Raw genomic sequence first — 19,067 nt, forward strand, 5'->3', positions numbered from 1 at the left:
TGTCACAGTAATCATTTTACTCACTTATGGCAAAACTCAGTGATGATAGGAACTATAGTATCTATAACTTAACAGATACTGCTTAGTATCTAGCAGTACTAGCTTAAATCTGTAGGATCCCGTGAGAGCTTAGGAAATTTGGTAACTATATTGCCCTGACTCTTTGGCTCTCTTTTGAGACTAAGTCTGTATCTTAGCAAATGCTATTATTTGCTAAATAATAAGTACTTGAAATTATATTGAATCAATTTGTTTCTGCTCATCATCTCATATTTGCCAGTATCTACCAGTGCTTGTTTAGAAAGCATTTTAAAATCTTCCGATAAATAAACCACAATTTCAGTTACCCCTAAGTTATCTTGACCACAGTAAGCAAATATTAAAACCTTTCAAGAGTGACTCTTTCCCAGAAGAATCTACCTCTAATATATAGCTATTAAATAATACCTTTTTTTGTATCCTTTGCCTTTCTCCTTCAGTCATTGGGTCTGACTTTCTATTTGTTTTTTATCTTTGTAGGAATCTCCTTTATCCAGTTACAATGAATATGCTCTTTAAAAAAGGTTTGTTTCCCAGAAATGAGGGAAAAATCAGGGAGTTCTATCAGCATTTTCAAGCTTACGATGAAGGTTTTGAGTACGGGTCCCAGATGCCAGAATGTCTCCTAAGGTAGAGAGCTCTTCCCTATAATTAATTCACTGACCAAGCTCCTCCCAGCAATTCATACACATCTTGTATTCCCCTGTCCTAAGTAGAACAGCATCCACATGGAAGAGATAGACGCTCCTTCTTAATGACCAGTTTGTTTTGGGGGTGTGTGTGACTTGATGGAGGAACCAAAGAAGAAAGATGTATTACTTCTTTTTTCCCTTTCTTATTTTGAGGAGCAAAAATGAGATAGAGAGAGAAGATATGAGAATGAAACAATTTCTTTTGGGGGCTTTTATCCCATTTACTCCTTAATACTACCACATTCATTGCTGTAGTTTGGAACCCTGCTAAACCATCAAGTCTGAACAGTCTTAAGAGTCAAACATTGTGGTCCTTGTTTTCTCTAGGGCAAAAGGAGGTGTGGTCAAATGTATTTTTCAGAATTGGCTCAGTGGTTCCAATGCAAAATAACACATGATTTTTAAATGTCTTAGCAGTTGCTCTGCAGTAGTGACTGGTCAGAAAATATTAAAAAGATCATAGCTAGTTTGCTTTACCTGGCTTAAGCCAGCACGGGGTCTCTGTGCTAATTTTCATCCTCCAGCAACAGATAAATAGCCAGAGTAAAGGTAGAACAAACAGGTCCTGGGATCTGTTTTGTTTGTTTGTTTTTGCTTTTTATTCAATACCAATCGCAGAAGAATTCAAACATTTATTTGCAAAGACAAACAAACAAAACAAAAAAAACCCCACTAAGATGTGGCTGCCTTGCCCCCTCGATTTTCCTTGTGGACTAATAAGTCTGAAGGTAGACCTTGCATGAAATTCTAGAAAAACTGAAGAAGAAATTTGGAGAAATAATTATAATTCCATATTCTCCCCTTTAATGTCATGACCTGTTTCTCCTGAAGTGCTTTCAAATCCATTTATGCACATATTTTTTTTTTTCTCACCTAGAAACTGGTCAAAATCCAAAAAGTGGCTTTTAGCACTTTTTGAGAAAAACATTCCAGATATAAAAACATACAAATCTGCAAAAGATAATTCCATGGTAAGTATACCTTAGCTTTTTTGCTAAAATATATGGGATGAAAACAGTAATAAGTTATGATCAATTTTTTTTTTTGCTAAAAATCATGAGATTATTTAGGTAACATTTTTGTGTCAAGTACTGTGTTAGATGTTTGCATACATTATTCTATTAAACAGCCTCCCAAAAATGAAGTAGGTATTGATGGTCTTCCACATAAGGAAAAACTAAGACTCTAGACAACAACATATAACAAGGTGTTGAAGTTTTTATTGATTTAAATATTATACAGGTTTGTCAACAGTGACAGGTGGCAGTTATGGCTCATTAGACAAGGATAACAGAGTTCTGCAAAATAGACTTTGTTCTTGATGCTATTACCACTAATTATTTCTGTCTCCAAATAAAAGGAGATAGTAAGGTATAATTTAAAAAGCAATACATTGGAAGCCACTGTCCCAAGTGTCCTAGCTCTGGTTCTTCAGGTGTGGTTCCTAGACCAATGGTACCAGCATTGCCTGGGGACCACTCAATTAGAAACTCTGGGGTAGAGCCTACCAATCTGTGGTTTCTTTTATTTTTTTTTTTAAGATTTTATTTATTTATTCATGAGAGACATAGAGAGAGAGGCAGAGACATAGGCACAGGGAAAAGCAGGCTCCATGCAGGGAACCTGATGCAGTACTTAATCCCAGGACCCCGGGATTATGACCTGAGCCAAAGGCACAGGCACCCAGGCACCCCAAATTTGTGGTTTCATAGGCCTTCCAGGAGGTTCTGATCCTTGTATAATGCAAAATTCTCGACCCTGCCTGCTCATCAGGATCTCTAGGAGTTTTTGAAAACTACCTGATGCTCCAGACCTCCCTGCATTAGAGGCTGGGATTCACTTGGTCTGAACACAGGCTCAAATCCAGTCACCAGTCACATGACCTTGGGCATGGCACCTTGCCTCTTCACTCAGGTTCTACACCTACCTCATAGAATGTGAGATTAAATGAGTTAATATTTGTGAAGCAGTTAGAGAGTAGTGAGGACTACCTAACAGTTTATACCATGTGGTTATCATTAAAAATAAGACCTTTTATTATTTATACATAGTATCAAACATTTTTCTTGGCTTACTTTACATTATTATAGCAAAAGTTTTCATGAGCAACTCTAACACTGGAGAGGAAGATAACTTTAGGACAAAAGGGATGTGTGAATGGTTAGGTATCTCCCTAACTAAAGGGAATAGAAAGATATTCTGGAATGCCCTTCATTGATAAATGTTTCATCTAAAGGTTCTATTTTATAAACAGACCCAGATGAACACATTTTCACTTGCATAATTTTTCAGGATTAGGGGTAAAGATGAGTATAAAAGCTGATCCCAGCTAGATCTGTAATCTATGGGCCTAGCAAACAGGGTTTTTAATGTCCCAGCTAAAACCTTCCACTGACAGTACTTCTAGAGTAGCATTTCTTTTTCCTACTGTGAAAAAATGAGTCATTTTTGATCATATGTACTCTAACTCTATATTTGAGTAAAGACAGATTTTGGATTTTGCTGAAGCTAATCCAATGCTTAAGACTTTGGGGTAGAACTCAGTTTGATCATTCATGAGCAGTTTTCACTTTCTTGTGTATCACTTCTGTTTCTTCCAGCAGTGTTCACACTGAGCTTGTGTTTTGTACCCATTTTTTTTTAAATGCGTTCTAAGAAGAAAATAAAAGATTCTGTTGTCTTCTACTGTGTAAGTAGATTTCAATGGCCTAGTTAAGCAGAAGACTGGAAGAAGTTTTTGTTTTTTGGAAATATTACACATTTTATCAAATTATAAACATTAAGTGTGATAATTTCTCCCTCATTATTCTATATATGTATAAAGCTAGTATTTTCATTTAAAATTAGGATTTCGGGATCCCTGGGTAGCACAGCAGTTTAACGCCTGCCTTTGGCCCGGGGCGTGATCCTGGAGTCCTGGGATCGAGTCCCACGTCGGGCTCTCTGCATGGAGCCTGCTTCTCCCTCTGCCTGTGTCTCTGCCTCTCTCTCTCTCTCTGTGTCTCTCATGAATAAATAAATAAAATCTTTAAAATTAATAATAATAATAATAAAATTAAGATTTCATCTACAGAATAGCATATCCAAAGGGTGAAATCCATGTATAGGATTTTCCATGAGATATAAATTTTGTGTTGTACCAATTTACGTTGTATGATAAAAACTAGCCATAAATAAAATTTATACTTAAATAATTTATAATTTTGCTAATCCGTTGTTACAAAAACAATAAGACATCACTAATGTTTATGGAGAGCTTACTCTGTGCTAGGCCTAGTATTACACATTTCACAAATTCATGACTCATTTACTTTTCACAACAACTCTAATACCCGGAAAACTGGAGCTTATTAAAACCAGAAAGCTGAGGATTAGAGTGGTTAATCACTTTTAAAACATTACATGCCTTTGTAAGTAACTCTCATCATGTATTTTCTCTGATAGTGATCCAGTTTATTTATTTTTTAAAGATTATATTTATTTATTCATGAGAGACACAGAGAGAGGCAGAGACATAGACAGAGGGAGAAGCAGGCTCCCTGCAAGGAGCCCAATGTAGGAATCGATCCCAGGGCCCAAGGATTACACACTGAGGTGAAGGCAGACGCTCAACCACTGAGCCACCCAGGTGCCCCAATAATGATTTAATAGTTAATTCTTATAATATCTGAAGCAAAACTCCTTCGTGATGGTACAATACAGTTCTCTTAATCCCTAATCCAGGAGAGTTGTGGACTGTATCTCTCATGGGGCAGGATAGTACAGGAGCTAAGAGTGTGGGCTCTGGAGCCAGGGCCAGGCTCACAGGGTTTGAATCCCAGCTCAACCACAGAAAAGCTACCTGTCCCTGGCAAAGTTCCCTAACTTAATTGTGCTTCAGTTTCCTCAAATGTAAAATGGTGAAGGTGATAATAGTATCTACTTCTTCAAATTGTGGTGAGGAATAAATGGTTAAATACTTGTAAAGCACTTAAAATAGTATTTACCTTAGCAAGCAAATACTAGACATTAGCTACCATTATTTTTATCACCTAACCCAAGTTATTTAAGATTCAACATACATGAGTAACTTAATGAAAATGTTACAGTGTCTGAATTTCTTCCCCATGATGGGGAATGACTATTGACAAAAGCATGACTGGAAAACCTCCCAGTGAAAAGAAAGCTTTCATGGAATTTGTGTGATGACCTGAGGAAAATCCTAGGTAGCTTTGGATGGGGCTCTGATCTTGATTGGTGCCATTCTAGTCAAATACCTGTTCTCTGCATATTGTGGTATTTATACTCTATCCTGGTGTGGCAGTGCTTTCTCCGCGGTATATAGGCTAAGAATCTTCATGGCAAATGAGGGAAGGGTTTTCTCTGGAATGTTCCAGATATCTTTGTTTCTATATTGCTTGCATTTTCCTAAACCCAGGGGTTTATTTACAAAATTTGTCCAAATGATTATATGTACTGAGTTTTGTGTTAAGCACTTTATAGGTGATAACTGATTTAATTCTCACAACAATCCTATGAGGTAGGTACTATGTTATAACTATTTTATAGATGACAAAATGGAGACACAGAGCTTAAAGTAACTGGTCCAAAGTTGCCCGGGCCTTGAACAACTAAGCCAGGTTCTGGTTCCACACATAAGGATCTTGGAAGTTGCCACTCCATCCTAACAACAAGTAGAAAGCTGAACAGGCCAACATTAGAATTATCAGACTAGGACTTTAAAACGACTGTGATTAATATGCCAAGGGCTCTAATGCATAAAGTGGACAGCATGCCAGAACAGGTGGACAGTATAACCAGAGAGATGGAAATCCTAAGAATGAACCAAAATCAAATCCTATATATAATAAACACTGTAACAGAAATGAAGGATGCCTTTGATGGGCTTATTTGTAGACTGGTACAGCTGAGAAAAGAATCTCTAGAGGATATATCAGTTGAATCCCCCAAAAACTGAACAGCAAAGTGAACAAAGACTTAGAAAAATAGGATAGAATATCCAAAGACTGTGGAACTGTGGGACAACTACAAAAGGTATAGCATACATACAGTGGGGAGGGGATACTAGAAGAAGAAGAAGAAAGGGAGGAAGGAACAGAAGAACTATTTGAAACAATAATGACAGAATTTTCTTCCAATTGATGTCAGACACCAAACCATAGATCCAGGAAGCTCAGAGAACACCAAGCATGTAAATTCCAAAAACTACACCTTAGCATATCATTTTTAAATTACAAAAAAAAACAAACAAAAAGAAAAAAAAGATTTAAAAAATCCTAAAGAAGCCAGAAGGAAAAACACCATACCTATAGAGGAACAAAGATAAGAATTATACCTGACTTCTCCTTAGAAACCATGCAAAGCAAAAATACAGTAGAGTGAAATACTAAAAGAATAGTGAGTAAGAAAAACCCCACCAATCTGGAATTCTGTACCCTGTGAAATTATCCTTTAAAAGTGAAGGAGAGGGGGTCCCTGGGTGCCTCAGCAGTTGACCACCTGCCTTTGGCTCAGGGTTGTGATCCTGGAGTCCCAGGATCAAATCCTACATTGGGCTTCCTGCATGGAGCCTGCTTCTCCCTCTGCCTGTGTCTCTGCCTCTCACTTTCTCTCTGTCTCTCATGAATAAATAAATAAATAAAATATATTTTTTTAAAAAAAAAGCTAAGGAGAATTAAAGGCTTTCACAGACAAAAAATGAAGGAGTTTGTTGTCAGTAGACCTTCCATACAAGAAATATTAAAGAGAGTTCTTCAGAGAGAAGAAAAATAATATAGGTCAGAAACTCAGAGCTATAAAGAAAGGAAGAGCATCAAAGAAATAAGTAAAGGGGAAATAAAAATTTGTTTTCCTTAATTGATCTAACAGGTGACAATTTGTTCAAATTATAATAGCAACAATGTATTCAGATAAAAATATGTGTGTGTGTGTGTGTGTGTGTATATATATATGTGTACATCCACACTTGTGTATGCTTATATATAAATGAAATGATTATGTATGGTTATCTGGATGTCTGTATCCTTTGTCATTCTATGATAAGCTGGTAATCCCGTAAATAAAATGTTTCTCTGACTTCTGTGAGTCCCTTCAGCAAATTAATTGAACCTGAGGAAGGGGTCATGACAAACTGATTTATTTATTTATTTATTTATTTATTTATTTATTTATTTATTTATTATTTATGATAGTCACACACACACACACACACAGAGAGAGAGAGAGAGAGGCAGAGACATAGGCAGAGGGAGAAGCAGGCTCCATGCACCGGGAGCCCGACATGGGATTTGATCCCGGGTCTCCAGGATCGCGCCCTGGGCCAAAGGCAGGCGCCAAACCGCTGCGCCACCCAGGGATCCCGACAAACTGATTTATATAGCCAGTCAGTCAGAAATACTGATAACAGCGTAGACTTGCAGCTGGCATCTGAATTCCAGGGAGGAGGTTGTTGGAACTTCCGATCTGTGGCCAGTTGGTCTGAAGTACAGGTGAGTCACCTGAGCTGTGACTGGTGTCTGAAGGGCAGGTGGGAGGTTGGAGTAAGAGTATAGTCTTGTAGGACTAAACTCTTAACCTGTAGAACCTCATGTTATTTCTGGTTAGATAGAGTCAGAATTGTACTAAACTGAGTTGAATTTTAGTTTACTCAGATAGTGTCCTGAGTATTGCTTATTGTTGTTTGGAATTCGCCCCCCCCCCCCCACACACACACACATATACACACACAGTAGAAATTGGTACCAGAACCCCATAGCAAGGGTGTCCTCTTTACCACTCCTTTTCTTTCTTTCTTTCTTTTTTTTTTTTTTTTTAAGATTTTATTTATTCATTCATGAGACACAGAGGCAGAGACATAGGCAGGGGGAGAAGCAGGCTCCCCGTAGGGAGCCTGATGCAGGACTCAGTCCCAGGATCCTGGGATCACGACCTGAGCCAAAGGCAGACCCTCAACCACTGACCCACCCAGATGCCCCCTTTACAACTCCTTTTCAACATAGTACTGAAAGTCCTATGTAATAAATCAAGAAAGGAAATAAAAGTTACACAGATTGGAAAGGAAGACTTAAAACTTGTTCTTCACAGGTGTTATGATCATATATGTAGAAAATCCAAGAAAATCAACAAAAAACTACTGGAACTAACAAGCTATTATAGCAGAGTTGCAGGATACAAGTTAATATTTGGAAGTTTATTGCTTTCCCATGTACCAACAATGAAAGAGTGGAGTGTGAAATTAGAAAAACAATACCATTTACATTAGTATCCCCCCAAATGAAATACTTAGGTGTAAACTTGACAAAAGATATATAAGATCTGTATGTGGAATGCTACAAAACTCTAATGAACAAAACCAAAGAACTAAGTAGATAGATATTTTATGTTCATGGATAGTAAAATACAAAAGTATAAAACTACTAGAATATAACATAGGAGAAAACCTAGTTGACCTTGGGTATGGTCATACCTATTGAGATATAACATCAAAAACACAATCCATGAGAGAAAATGGAAACTATATGAAAAGATGCTCTACATCATATGTCATCAGGAAAATGCAAATGAAAACAACACTGAGATACCACTACACTTATTCTGGCCAGGATCTGGAACACTGACACCACCAAATGCTGGTGAGGACGTGGAGCAACAAGACCTCTCACTCAGTGTTGATGGGAATCCAGAATGGTTCAGACACTTTGATGGTTTCTTACAAAGCAAAGCATAATCTCAACCATAAAATCTAGTAATTGTGCCCCTTGCTATTTGCTCAAATGATTTGAAAATTTATGTCCACACAAAAACCTACATATGGATGTTTATAATAGCTTTATTCATAATTGCCAAACTTGGAAGCCACCAAAGATATCCTTCATTAGGTAAATAGGTAAACTATACATCTAGGGAATGGGATATTATTATTCAGCACTAAGAAGAAATGAGCTATCAAACCATGAGAAGACATTAAGGGACCATAAATAAGTGAAAGGTGCCAATCTAAGAAGGCTACATAATATATGATTTCAACTATATGACATTCTGGAAAATGCAAGATGTGGAGAAAAGAAAAAGATCAGTGATTTTGGGGGAAGGAGGGAGGAGATATATTGGCAGAGCATAGAGGATTTTTAGGGCAGTGAAAATAATTTGCATGACATCATAATAGTGGATATATATCATCATGCATTTGTCCAAAACTATAGAGTTTAAATGCCAAGAATGAACTATGGTAAGGTAAACTATGGAATTTAGGTAATTATGATGTGTCTGTGTCCTTGATCCATGCTATAAAAAAAAATACCATCTTGGTGAATGATATTGATAGAGAAGGCTCTATGCATGTGTGGGGGTAAGGGTTATATGGGAAGTCTTTGTACCTTCCTCTCAATTTTATTTTAAACTCAAAATTGCTCTAAAAAATAGTCTTTAAGAAAAAAGAAAAAAACTAAGCTAGGATTTGAACCAATGCAGTAAAGCAGTTGTGCTAGAGAGTCCCAACTCCTAATTACTATGCAACAGTAAGTATATAAATCCCTTAGCATACCTCAAGCTGCAAATGTAGGAATGGCAGAAATAATATATTTGAGATTAAGGAAAACTGCATGGTCTTTGTTTATTAATATCAGACTTTGTCACATAGGTGTGGTTTGATGATATGTATTTCTTTTAAACAGACACTGATGCAGACTATGCTGGATATTGTAGAGATGGAAAGAAAGGAAGAAAAGAGCCCCAATTATGGGCTCTTACTACTTTGGGCTTCTCTGTCAAATGCTGTCCCTGTAAGTATAAGTCAAGGAATGGTTACATTTCTGTCTACTTCAATTTCAATTTTTTCCTTCATTTTTCTTTCCTTTTTTTTCCAATCTTTTCAATTCTCTATTATGGGAAAGAAAAAGGCTACAGTGGATTTGGTTGTGAGATAGAAAAACAAAACTGACTGCAGAGTGAAATCTAATAATACCACAGAGGAGGCAAAGCCGAGATGTTAAGTAAATTCTGCCCTCTGCAAGGCAGCTTATAGCAGGCTAAGGGTAAAGCTTGCTTTCTGGGGTCAGTTGTGACAACACCTGCCTATGGAGCACTTTCTTTGTCAGGCAACAAACATGCTTAGTGTTGGTGCTGCAAAGATGAGGAAGTCTTGACTCTAACATTTTATTGGAGAGAGAGTAGGAAAATGGATAGTCTGAGATGGAATGGGGCTTGAATCAAGATACCCTGCACCAGAGCTATAGAACCTCATGGAGATCTTTAAACCCTCAGCCTCCATTTCCTTATGGGTAACAAAGGGATAATACAACTCCTGATATGGTTCTAGGACCTGAGTATTTAATGAATGGCCACCCTCCTTTCTCTACAAGGTGGTTGTGAGGATTCAGTGAGATAAACCCAGCTGGTACCCAGCGTATAGTAGTTCTTTGTCCCCCGCCTCCACCCATTCTCCTTCTGTGCACCATTCCTGTTTGTGTTACTTGGCATCTTGGTCCTGTAGGTTCCCCATGAATAGAGATGGTGACATTGGAATTCACAATACTAAGGAGAGCAGAGACTTTTTAACAGTTTCTTTTTAAAGCTGTTATGAACTAGATTAAAGCCATGTGGTATGTTGGCCACTTCTTGTTTGATGCATATTAGTGAGGATTTCACATTAGCTTAAGCTGCACTTACATTATTTGAGGAATTAAAGGGTAGCCTTTTTCACATATTTGTTTTCTACTAAACAGGAATATTCAGCCCATCTCTAATGATAAATGTGGCCATTTTCTTTGTTTCTTCTAACAAATAGAAGTAAGATATTTTAGGTATTATTAAATTCTCCTTCCTCCTAAGTGAAGGCTTTGTAAGTACTGATGGTCTAGTTTCTTTTCATGTGTTGTAAAACTGATTGGGTGAAAGCAGAAATAGAAATTCTGGTCTCTGCTCAAACGTGTGTCAGCCATATGTACTTCATCTGGCACAGGCAAATAAAAATTTCTAATCCTTTCTCCTTCTTTATATGCCTCTGATATTATGCCCTGATTTCTCCTTACATAGTTTTCTTGGATACTGATTAAGCTATAGCAAAATTAAAAGGCAAATGTCAGAACAGCTCCCAAAGCAGCAACAAAACAGCCACTCCTGTCACAGGATTAATTTTCAAGATCTCATTAGAGAGATCCTCCAGAAGAAAGGGACACAAAGCCCCATTGATCTGACTCAGGGGAAGTCAGTTCTTTGGAATTTGTTCCTGGCACTTGCCTGAAAGGATTTAAATCATTAATTTCAGAAAGAAAGTGTCTGATGAAAGTTCCATCTTGCTGGCTCTTGTTGGCACCTCCAAGAGACAGCTGGTGTGCAGGCAGAGACCCTGGAAAGGCTTTAGAGTCAGGCACAAGGCCAAATCCCAGTGCTGGGTGACAAGTGAACCAATTGTTTAACCTCTCCAAACCTCAGTGTTCTTATCTATAAAATAGGATTAATGTTATCTACCTCAGAGGATGGTCATGAGCATTGTATTTTTAAGATATGGAATGTGGCTCACAGTCCCTGGAACAAAGAAGGTGCTCAATGTCAGATTTTGTCTTTTATAAAAATTAAGGCCATTGTTGCAGCCGTTGCTTTCAATGGCCCATTAATAATAAACTGCCCTGACTTCCAAAACAATGCTTCAGGGTAGGAGTAGCCACTGCTGTCCAGCTTCTATGTGATCTCCCGCCTCTGCCTAGAGAATAAAAGCCCTGCCAGAGGGACAGGTGATGGGACCTGCCCTTTCTTCATGCCTATGTCTTCTCTTTTCTCCCATTCTGGGCTCTGCCTCAAGGCCCTTGGAACTCAGAGCTCGGGCTTCAGATAGGCTTGGGACAAGACAGGTCTCCAGAAGGCTCCATTATGGTTGAGGTGAATTTTGGTAGACTAGCCCAAAATATTAACCATAATTTGCAAAATCATTTGTATGGGAAAACCATTTCCAAGTTCCAAGAGATTCCTGCCAAATAAACTTTTTAGGAACATTTTTTCCAGAACCAGTCTCACTGCTGACATTTTTATCTTTGGTATTGTTCCTCCCAAGCTCTTTCTGAATCCTTTCAGTACTGACCATAACCCCCACCCCACCCCACCCCACCTTACCCTCAGCTCCCACAGCCTGTGTTGTCTGTTACACCCATTGCCTGCACACTGAGTTCTTTTTCCTCCTGACTGTATTGCATATCCCCAATTAGACATGAAAGTTCTTTGGGCAGGAATGATATCTGACACATATTTGTGTTTACCATGATTGTAGAAGACTAATGTGTTATAGAGACTCCATCAGTATTTGTTAAGTCTTTCTTTGCATGGAGGAATAATTGATGCTGAAAAACATACCCGCTTCATCTTCTTCTATAAGATCAGGGGTATCCTCCTTGTCCCTTCTTTCCTTTATTCTTACCTCTCCAAAAGGATTGCAGTGGCTGCTTGTGAAGTTAAGTGAGCCAGGTCCCTCTTCCCCTTCTTGAGTGGCCCTCGGCATGGACTTGATCTCTTCGGCAAAATACTAATTGGCACCTTGGGGAGCAGTTTTTACCTGGGCATGCACAAAGATCTCAAGGTCATTTATTCTTGTTTGTTGTTTTGGTAATACATGTAAATTTCGTATTTACTCATTACTGTCTTTTATGTGACTTTTCTTTTTGAAAAAGTAATTGAGTTTTTTACCAAATTTAAAAATGATATATAGCACCTTTGTGCAGCCATTTATAATTTAGCTGAATTCCCTGTGTTCATTATAAAAAATAAGTATTACCCAATTTTTGTGAATCTTTAAGACTCTAAGCACTTGTTAGTATAATAACTCTGAACCGTTTTTGTACAACTGAAAATCTGTGTGCTATCACTAACCTCTCTTTCCCCCTAATAAGAACTCTGACCCTTTGAATAAGATGAATTGAGTATGGAATGGTTATTAATTAAATCCAGTAATTTAGCACTTGTATCCATAGTTAGTAGTAGAAGGGGCCTGAGTGGGTAGACAAGAGAAGAGTGCTTTCTGAACCTGTTTCTTCTACTGTAAAATGGACTGGATGATCTCTAGGGTAAGTCTTTGGTAAACTGGATAATGCCACAGAAGGAGGCTCTCCAGGCGGTGGTGGCCATGCCATGGTTCTCCCATTCACTCTGTTTATGTACACAGTACCACATTTACGCTGGCATTGTCAGGTTTCATGCCCCGGGGGGGAAAACCATGAGGAGTATGAAATTTGGCTTGCTTGAGGGCTTCCCTTCAGACAGTTGCTCTTCCTTTTTTGACCACAGAGGGGAGTATTGGGATTATTTAAAGACATTTAAAGTTGCCTCACAAGAGACAAAAAAAACTTAAGTGTTTTAAATATTAAGTATTGTCTGAGTCTTTCAGGACTGATTTTCCTAGATGAAATTTCTTTTCCAATACATGTTTCCAGAAAAGACAAAAGGGAAACCCAAACTTCTTTTATTGATTTTATATAGGTTCCTTTGTTGTGCAACCTAAAAATAGAAGGAAAAACACCTCCCCAAGTTAGTGGAAAGTTAATTTTTGAGATGTATGGCAGTATAATTTTACCTTGTAATACCACAGTGAGGAAAGATATGAAACAGTTTTCTTTGATCTAAAGAGAATTTGCAATGATAAATAAATGATTTGCTCATTTATTTCTATTTCATGAAAAGCAAATTTTAAAAAATATTTTAATTTGGATAAACATTTTAAATGTCATAATTCATTGTTTCTGAATATTTAATGTATGCATATATAATATTTTATAACATGCATTTGTAAAAAAATCCTGCCTCATTTTGTAGCAAAGATAATTTAATCTGTATAAACAACAGAGTTAAACTATAGTGACAGAATAAAATTATAGATTTGACCTCTCAGAGGTATATATAACATCTCTCTTGTACATAAAATCTAGTGGTTTTCAAAAATTCTCTGTACTAACATGGTTTTAAGTTTAATTTAAACATTTTCCTGGTTTCTTTTCATGTTTATAGCTAATACTACAGATGCTTTTATTCATTTTCAAAGAAGTTTGTATTGTTTGATTCGTGTTTTTTGTTTTGTTTTTTTAAGGTTGCGTTCTGGACCCTTGCATTTGTCCTCTCTCATCCCAGTATCCACAAGACCATTATGGAAGGCGTATCTTCTGTGTTTGGCACAGCAGGTACTAAACCTGAATTCACTTACATAGTTGAAGAGATATCTAATAATGTGTGCTTGTCACGTGTAACAGGCAAAGCTAACTGCCCAGAAACTTACAGAAATTAAACAGAATCCAAAATTGAACACAAGTTGTTGTGTGTTTCAGGGTATAAAATGATCGGGTACATTCCTAGAATTTAATTACTGTCCTGGATTTCAGAGGTTGTCTAGCCTAACCCTAACTTTAACTTTCCAAATCATGAAATAAATGCTGGAAAGATTGTGATTTGCCTAATGTCTCCACTTTAAAAAATATATATGTGTGTGTGTGTGTATATATATATGTATACACACACACACAGACTTTTTCTTCAGATCACTTGCCCCTCAATTATTTTTGGAACTCAAGATTTTCTAGATTTTGTAAAAAGTAATATGGTGTATATATGACATAACACAGATGTCAGGTAAGGTTTTGTCATTAAAGCAATTGTTTTAAAAGTTAGAGATTTGAGGGATTAGAACTGTAGATGAGGATTGCTACCTTGCATTTTTTTTTAGTTCAAATTTGGACTCTTCAGTTGTCATCTGTTTTAAAAAGCAAAGATAGGGATGCCAGGGTGGCTCAGTGGTTGAGCATCTGCCTTTGGCTGAGGTTGTGATCCCGGGGTCCTGGGATCAAGTCCCACATCAGGCTCCCTGCAGGGAGCCTGCTTCTCCCTCTGCCTGTGTCTCTGCCTCTCTCTCTCTCTGTGTCTCTCATGAATAAATAAATAAAATCTTTTTAAAAATATATGAAAAGCAGAAATAAGCTTGAATGCAGAGAGCATTCAACTACTTATTTATTTAGCATGACTTGACCTGTTTGGAAGTAGCATCTTTGAAAAACCTAAATATGTCAAATTGTGTATTCTGATATAAAAAGAATAATAAATGACTTGGAAGAAAACAATATACTGGTAGGACAAAAGATATGATGCCAATTAACAGCTCCCCCCACCGCATCATGATTGCTGAGAATATTTTATTTGAAAGTTTTTCTTTACTTTCTACTGCTTCTTATTGAATTAAACCAAAAAGCAAATTGGGTTGATCAACATGACTATCTAAACCATACTGTCTCTGAGCCTTGAATCTTATCTCATAGAAATGGTGAGGATCGGAATCACTGAGTATCAACAATGCTGATGAGTTAGATTCTGGTGATACATTAGTGAAGTAAAGAGAAAACTACTTACCTTCATGGAACTTAACCTCTACAAAGCTAATAGAAATGTGCATGCCTGCATGTCTACAGATGATAAAAGGGAATACATCCTTGATTGTTACATATCCGACTTTACCATTTCTTTTTTAGAGTCTTCTCCTCATTTAGGGTTCTCCAAAGTCCTGGTCTTTAGGAAATCAAGAAGTAGTTATGGGATCACGGAGATAATGCAGGCAGCCTGTCTAACCCAAAGGTTACAACAGAAGTGCTACATTCATTTGAATGTCTTTAATACTTGAATCTTGAACTCTTGAACATAGTTCAATGGAAAAAGATGAAACCTTTATTCTTTTTCTACAGTCTAGTTTATTTTTAGAACCCACTGTTCTCCCCTGACAGACAAATGCTCCTTCAAATAGCAATACCAGTGCAAAAAGTCCATACGTATAAATGCTTTCAGTTTATGATTCTTGCAGACTTGAAAACAATTTACATAAAGTATCATGTTTTTTGCTGTGTTTATACGGAAGCAATTTAGATCAATTCATGTTTAAGATGTAGCTCAGGAATTTAGATGTGAGAGGAGGCTACTCAGTCTTTGGAGGTAGATATCAAAGGAGATATCCATGTGCCCATACAAAGGATCTTGTCAAAGAAATTACATTAGAGTGCATGGAACAAGAACCTGACTCAATATGGCGATTCTCCCATTCTTAATGCTTTATAAGATCACCTTTTCTTTCTAGGAGATGTGTTTAGTGATCTAGACACTTCGCCACATCTCTGTGGCCTCAACAGTCACCACTAGTCTGTTCCAGGCATGTTGCTCAACTTTCTTATAAAATAAGGCTAAGGGTAAAAGCTGCTATTGAATAATTGGTCCTTTGTGTCTGGCTTCTTTCACTTAGCGTAATGTTTTATTTTGTATCATGATGTTTTACATTAATTGATTTTCACACATTGAACTGCCCTTGCATTCCTGAGATAAATGCTATGTAGTCATATGATATAATACATACAATTTTTATGGATATAAAATATCTATATTGTATATGTATTTATATCCATAAAACACATATAATTTTTATGTTCTTGGATTCAGTTTATTAGTATTTTACTAAGGAAATTTAGGAATTTTTACATCTATATTAATTAGGGATATCAATCTTAAGTTTTCTTATGTTCGTCTGGGTTTGGAATCAGGATAATTCTGACTTTATAGAATGACTTCAGTAGTATTCACTTATATTTCTTGGAGAGTTTGCAAAGGATTGATGATGCTAATCATTCCTTAATCATATGATAGATTCACCAGTGAAGTGATCTGGTGAAGAGATTTTCTTTGAGAGCAGTTTTTGATTAATTAAATCACTCTACTTGTTACAGGTCTATATTTCCCTTTTTAATTGAAATATAACTGACATTGTATTAGTTTTAGATGTACAATATCATGATTTAATATATGCATATGTTATGAAATTATCACCACAGTAAATTTAGTTAACATCCATTATCACACATTTATGATTTTTTTTCTTTTGATGCAAACCTTTAAGATCTATTTTCTTTTTTTTTTTTTTGCCTTTTTTTAAAAATATTTATTTATTTATGATAGTCACACACAGAGAGAGAGAAAGAGAGAGAGGCAGAGAGACATAGGCAGAGGGAGAAGCAGGCTCCATGCACCGGGAGCCCGACATGGGATTCGATCCCGGGTCTCCAGGATCGTGCCCTGGGCCAAAGGCAGGCGCTAAACCGCTGTGCCACCCAGGGATCCCAAGATCTATTTTCTTGTCAACTTTCATATGCATAATACAGTGTTGTTAACTGGTCACCAAAGCTCTACATTACATCCTCAGAAAAATAGGGCCACTGAATGAATTTGCGTGTCTTCCTTACTCAGGGACTATGTTAATCTTCTCTTTATTGTTCCAAATTTACTCTGTGTGCAGCCAAAGTGAGAATTATCTACTTTTTCTTGGGTCAGTTTTGTAGTTTGTGTCTTTTTTAAGTAATTTGTCACCTAGTTTATTTAACTTGTTGTATATAACTGTTCATATTATTGACCACAATCTTTTTTTATTTCTGTAAAATCACTAGAAAAGTATCTCCTCATTCATGATATTAATAATTGTGTAATCTCTCATTTTTTCATGGTCAGTATAGCTAAAGGATCGTCAGTTTTGTTTTCAAAGATTTTATTTTTTTGTATCACTTTTCTATCTACTATTTCATTTTTTTTCTGTCCTCATCTTTATTTATAATTTATATCTTTTTACCAATACTTTTTATTTTGTTCTTTAAACATAATTTTTCTTAAAGTCTTTAAATGTATTTAAAATATCTTAAAGTCTTTTTTTTTCTCTTTTTTTAGTAAGTCCAACATCTGTTTTTTTTTCAGGGAGTTTCTACTGATTGCTTTTTCCCCTGTGTATGGTCTCTATTTTCTTGTTCCATGTATTATTGCATATTTCTCATTGCATGTCTTGCATTTTTTTGAAAACTGAATGTTTTAAATAATACAATGTGGCAACTCTGAAATCAGATTCTCCTTGTTTTCCTCAGGATTGCGTTGCTGCTTGTCACAGCTCTTGTTTGTATGTTTATTGACTTTCATTAACTAATTCTATATATTTTATATTATCATGTGTGGCCACATATGTTTCTGCTTGGTTAGTTTAGTATTCAGCTAATAGTTGAACAAAGGTTTCTTTATACTAAGAACCAATAAGACTCTTATATTTGCATGTTTTGGATTTTGTTTGTGTATTGGAGCATGCCTTCAAAACTTAACTAGGCAGTTGGCAGTGCTGCCTTAACTTTCATTTCCTACTCGTATGGAACCTCAAGGTCAGCCGTAGGTCAGACCTTAGAGCCTTCTTAGGTCTTTCCTGAGTCTGAATGAGGCCCTGGGTGTTTGTGCAGTGCTACACAAGTGCACTCATTTCTGTATTCCCAGGAATACATTGGACCTTTTCAAAGCCCCTAGGACATCTCATTCCCTGGCTATTCAGTTTTAATCTTTTGGTTTTCCTGTTGTTTGTCCAAACTGTTATCTATTGCCTTGGGTAGCTGGAAAGTTAATTATCTTTAAGGGTTTCCAGCCACTACCCATGGGGAAAAGACTTTTTCCACTGTATGAATTCCAAGTCAGGTCAGATAAAGATAGTCTTATAAGTGGGACCTTCCAGGGAACTGCCAGACAGGTCAAATAATGAGAATTCCCTAGGAATGATGTTTTGAAGAGTTCCAGTCTTATTCTATCCCCTCTGCTGGCTGCTGGGCTGCTTATTTGCACTGTGGTTATAGGCTATGGTTTTTCAAGGCTACCATGGACCTATGGAGAGAGGGATGGGAATAGGGCAAGTTAATTATTAAGCTTGCTCTTCTTACCAAGATTTAGTCCTTTTTCTTGGATAAACATTCCCTGGGTTGCTGCAAGCCTTTGGTTAATTCCCAAAATTCTGAAAAAGTTGATTCTGACAATTTTTATCAGATTTTCATTGATTTTAAAGAGAGAATTTTGGGAGTCCTTAACTCTGCCATTTTTGCTGACATTACCCTGAATTGTAAGTTTTAAAATTTCTTTTTAGGAAACTTTCCAGATTAATTGTTAACCCTTCATTCATCTGTTTATTTAGTTGGCCCTCAAATATCTTTTTGAGTGCCCATTATGTCAAGGCATTGTGTGAACTATCAGGGTAATGAAGATGATCCAGATGTTGTTCATGGTCTCAAGGAAGTTCATGAATGAAGTGCATAAATGAAAACAGATTTGGAAGTATCAGAAGACGTTAGGAGAGAGAAAGGAACATTTACATAGTCTCTTTGGAGATGTGCACCTGCCGATGAATTCTGCAGGTTTTCTGTGCTTGGAACCCTTTTCCTTGTTTTTGTTCATTTTTTAGTCAGCTTGAATGTCATTTTTGAATATAGATCTTTTAGGCTTGCTCTGTCTGAAGTTACTTTCCCTAACTCTGCTCTTAGAGATTAG

The 19,067-nt window shown here is 36.8% G+C and overlaps 1 protein-coding gene and 1 non-coding gene across 7 annotated transcripts in view; one reads left to right on the top strand and one right to left on the bottom strand.

Annotated features, from left to right (window-relative positions):
* CYP39A1 (cytochrome P450 family 39 subfamily A member 1) overlaps positions 1-19,067 on the top strand; it is a 90,049-nt gene that overhangs the window by 17,060 nt on the left and 53,922 nt on the right. For all 6 annotated transcript variants that reach the window (XM_077903772.1, XM_077903769.1, XM_077903766.1 and 3 more), the window contains 4 exons: positions 520-669; positions 1,609-1,702; positions 9,404-9,511; positions 13,798-13,888. In XM_077903772.1, the coding sequence (XP_077759898.1) occupies positions 542-669; positions 1,609-1,702; positions 9,404-9,511; positions 13,798-13,888 (421 nt within the window). In that variant the 5' untranslated portion in view covers positions 520-541. The remainder of the gene's footprint in view (positions 1-519; positions 670-1,608; positions 1,703-9,403; positions 9,512-13,797; positions 13,889-19,067) is intronic.
* Positions 16,931-17,036, bottom strand: LOC144317915 (U6 spliceosomal RNA). The gene has a single exon (XR_013383800.1). It is a non-coding gene; the product is annotated as a U6 spliceosomal RNA (small nuclear RNA).

The sequence above is a fragment of the Canis aureus genome, chromosome 7 (genome assembly GCF_053574225.1).
Source record: "Canis aureus isolate CA01 chromosome 7, VMU_Caureus_v.1.0, whole genome shotgun sequence".
NCBI classification, from domain to species: domain Eukaryota; kingdom Metazoa; phylum Chordata; class Mammalia; order Carnivora; family Canidae; genus Canis; species Canis aureus.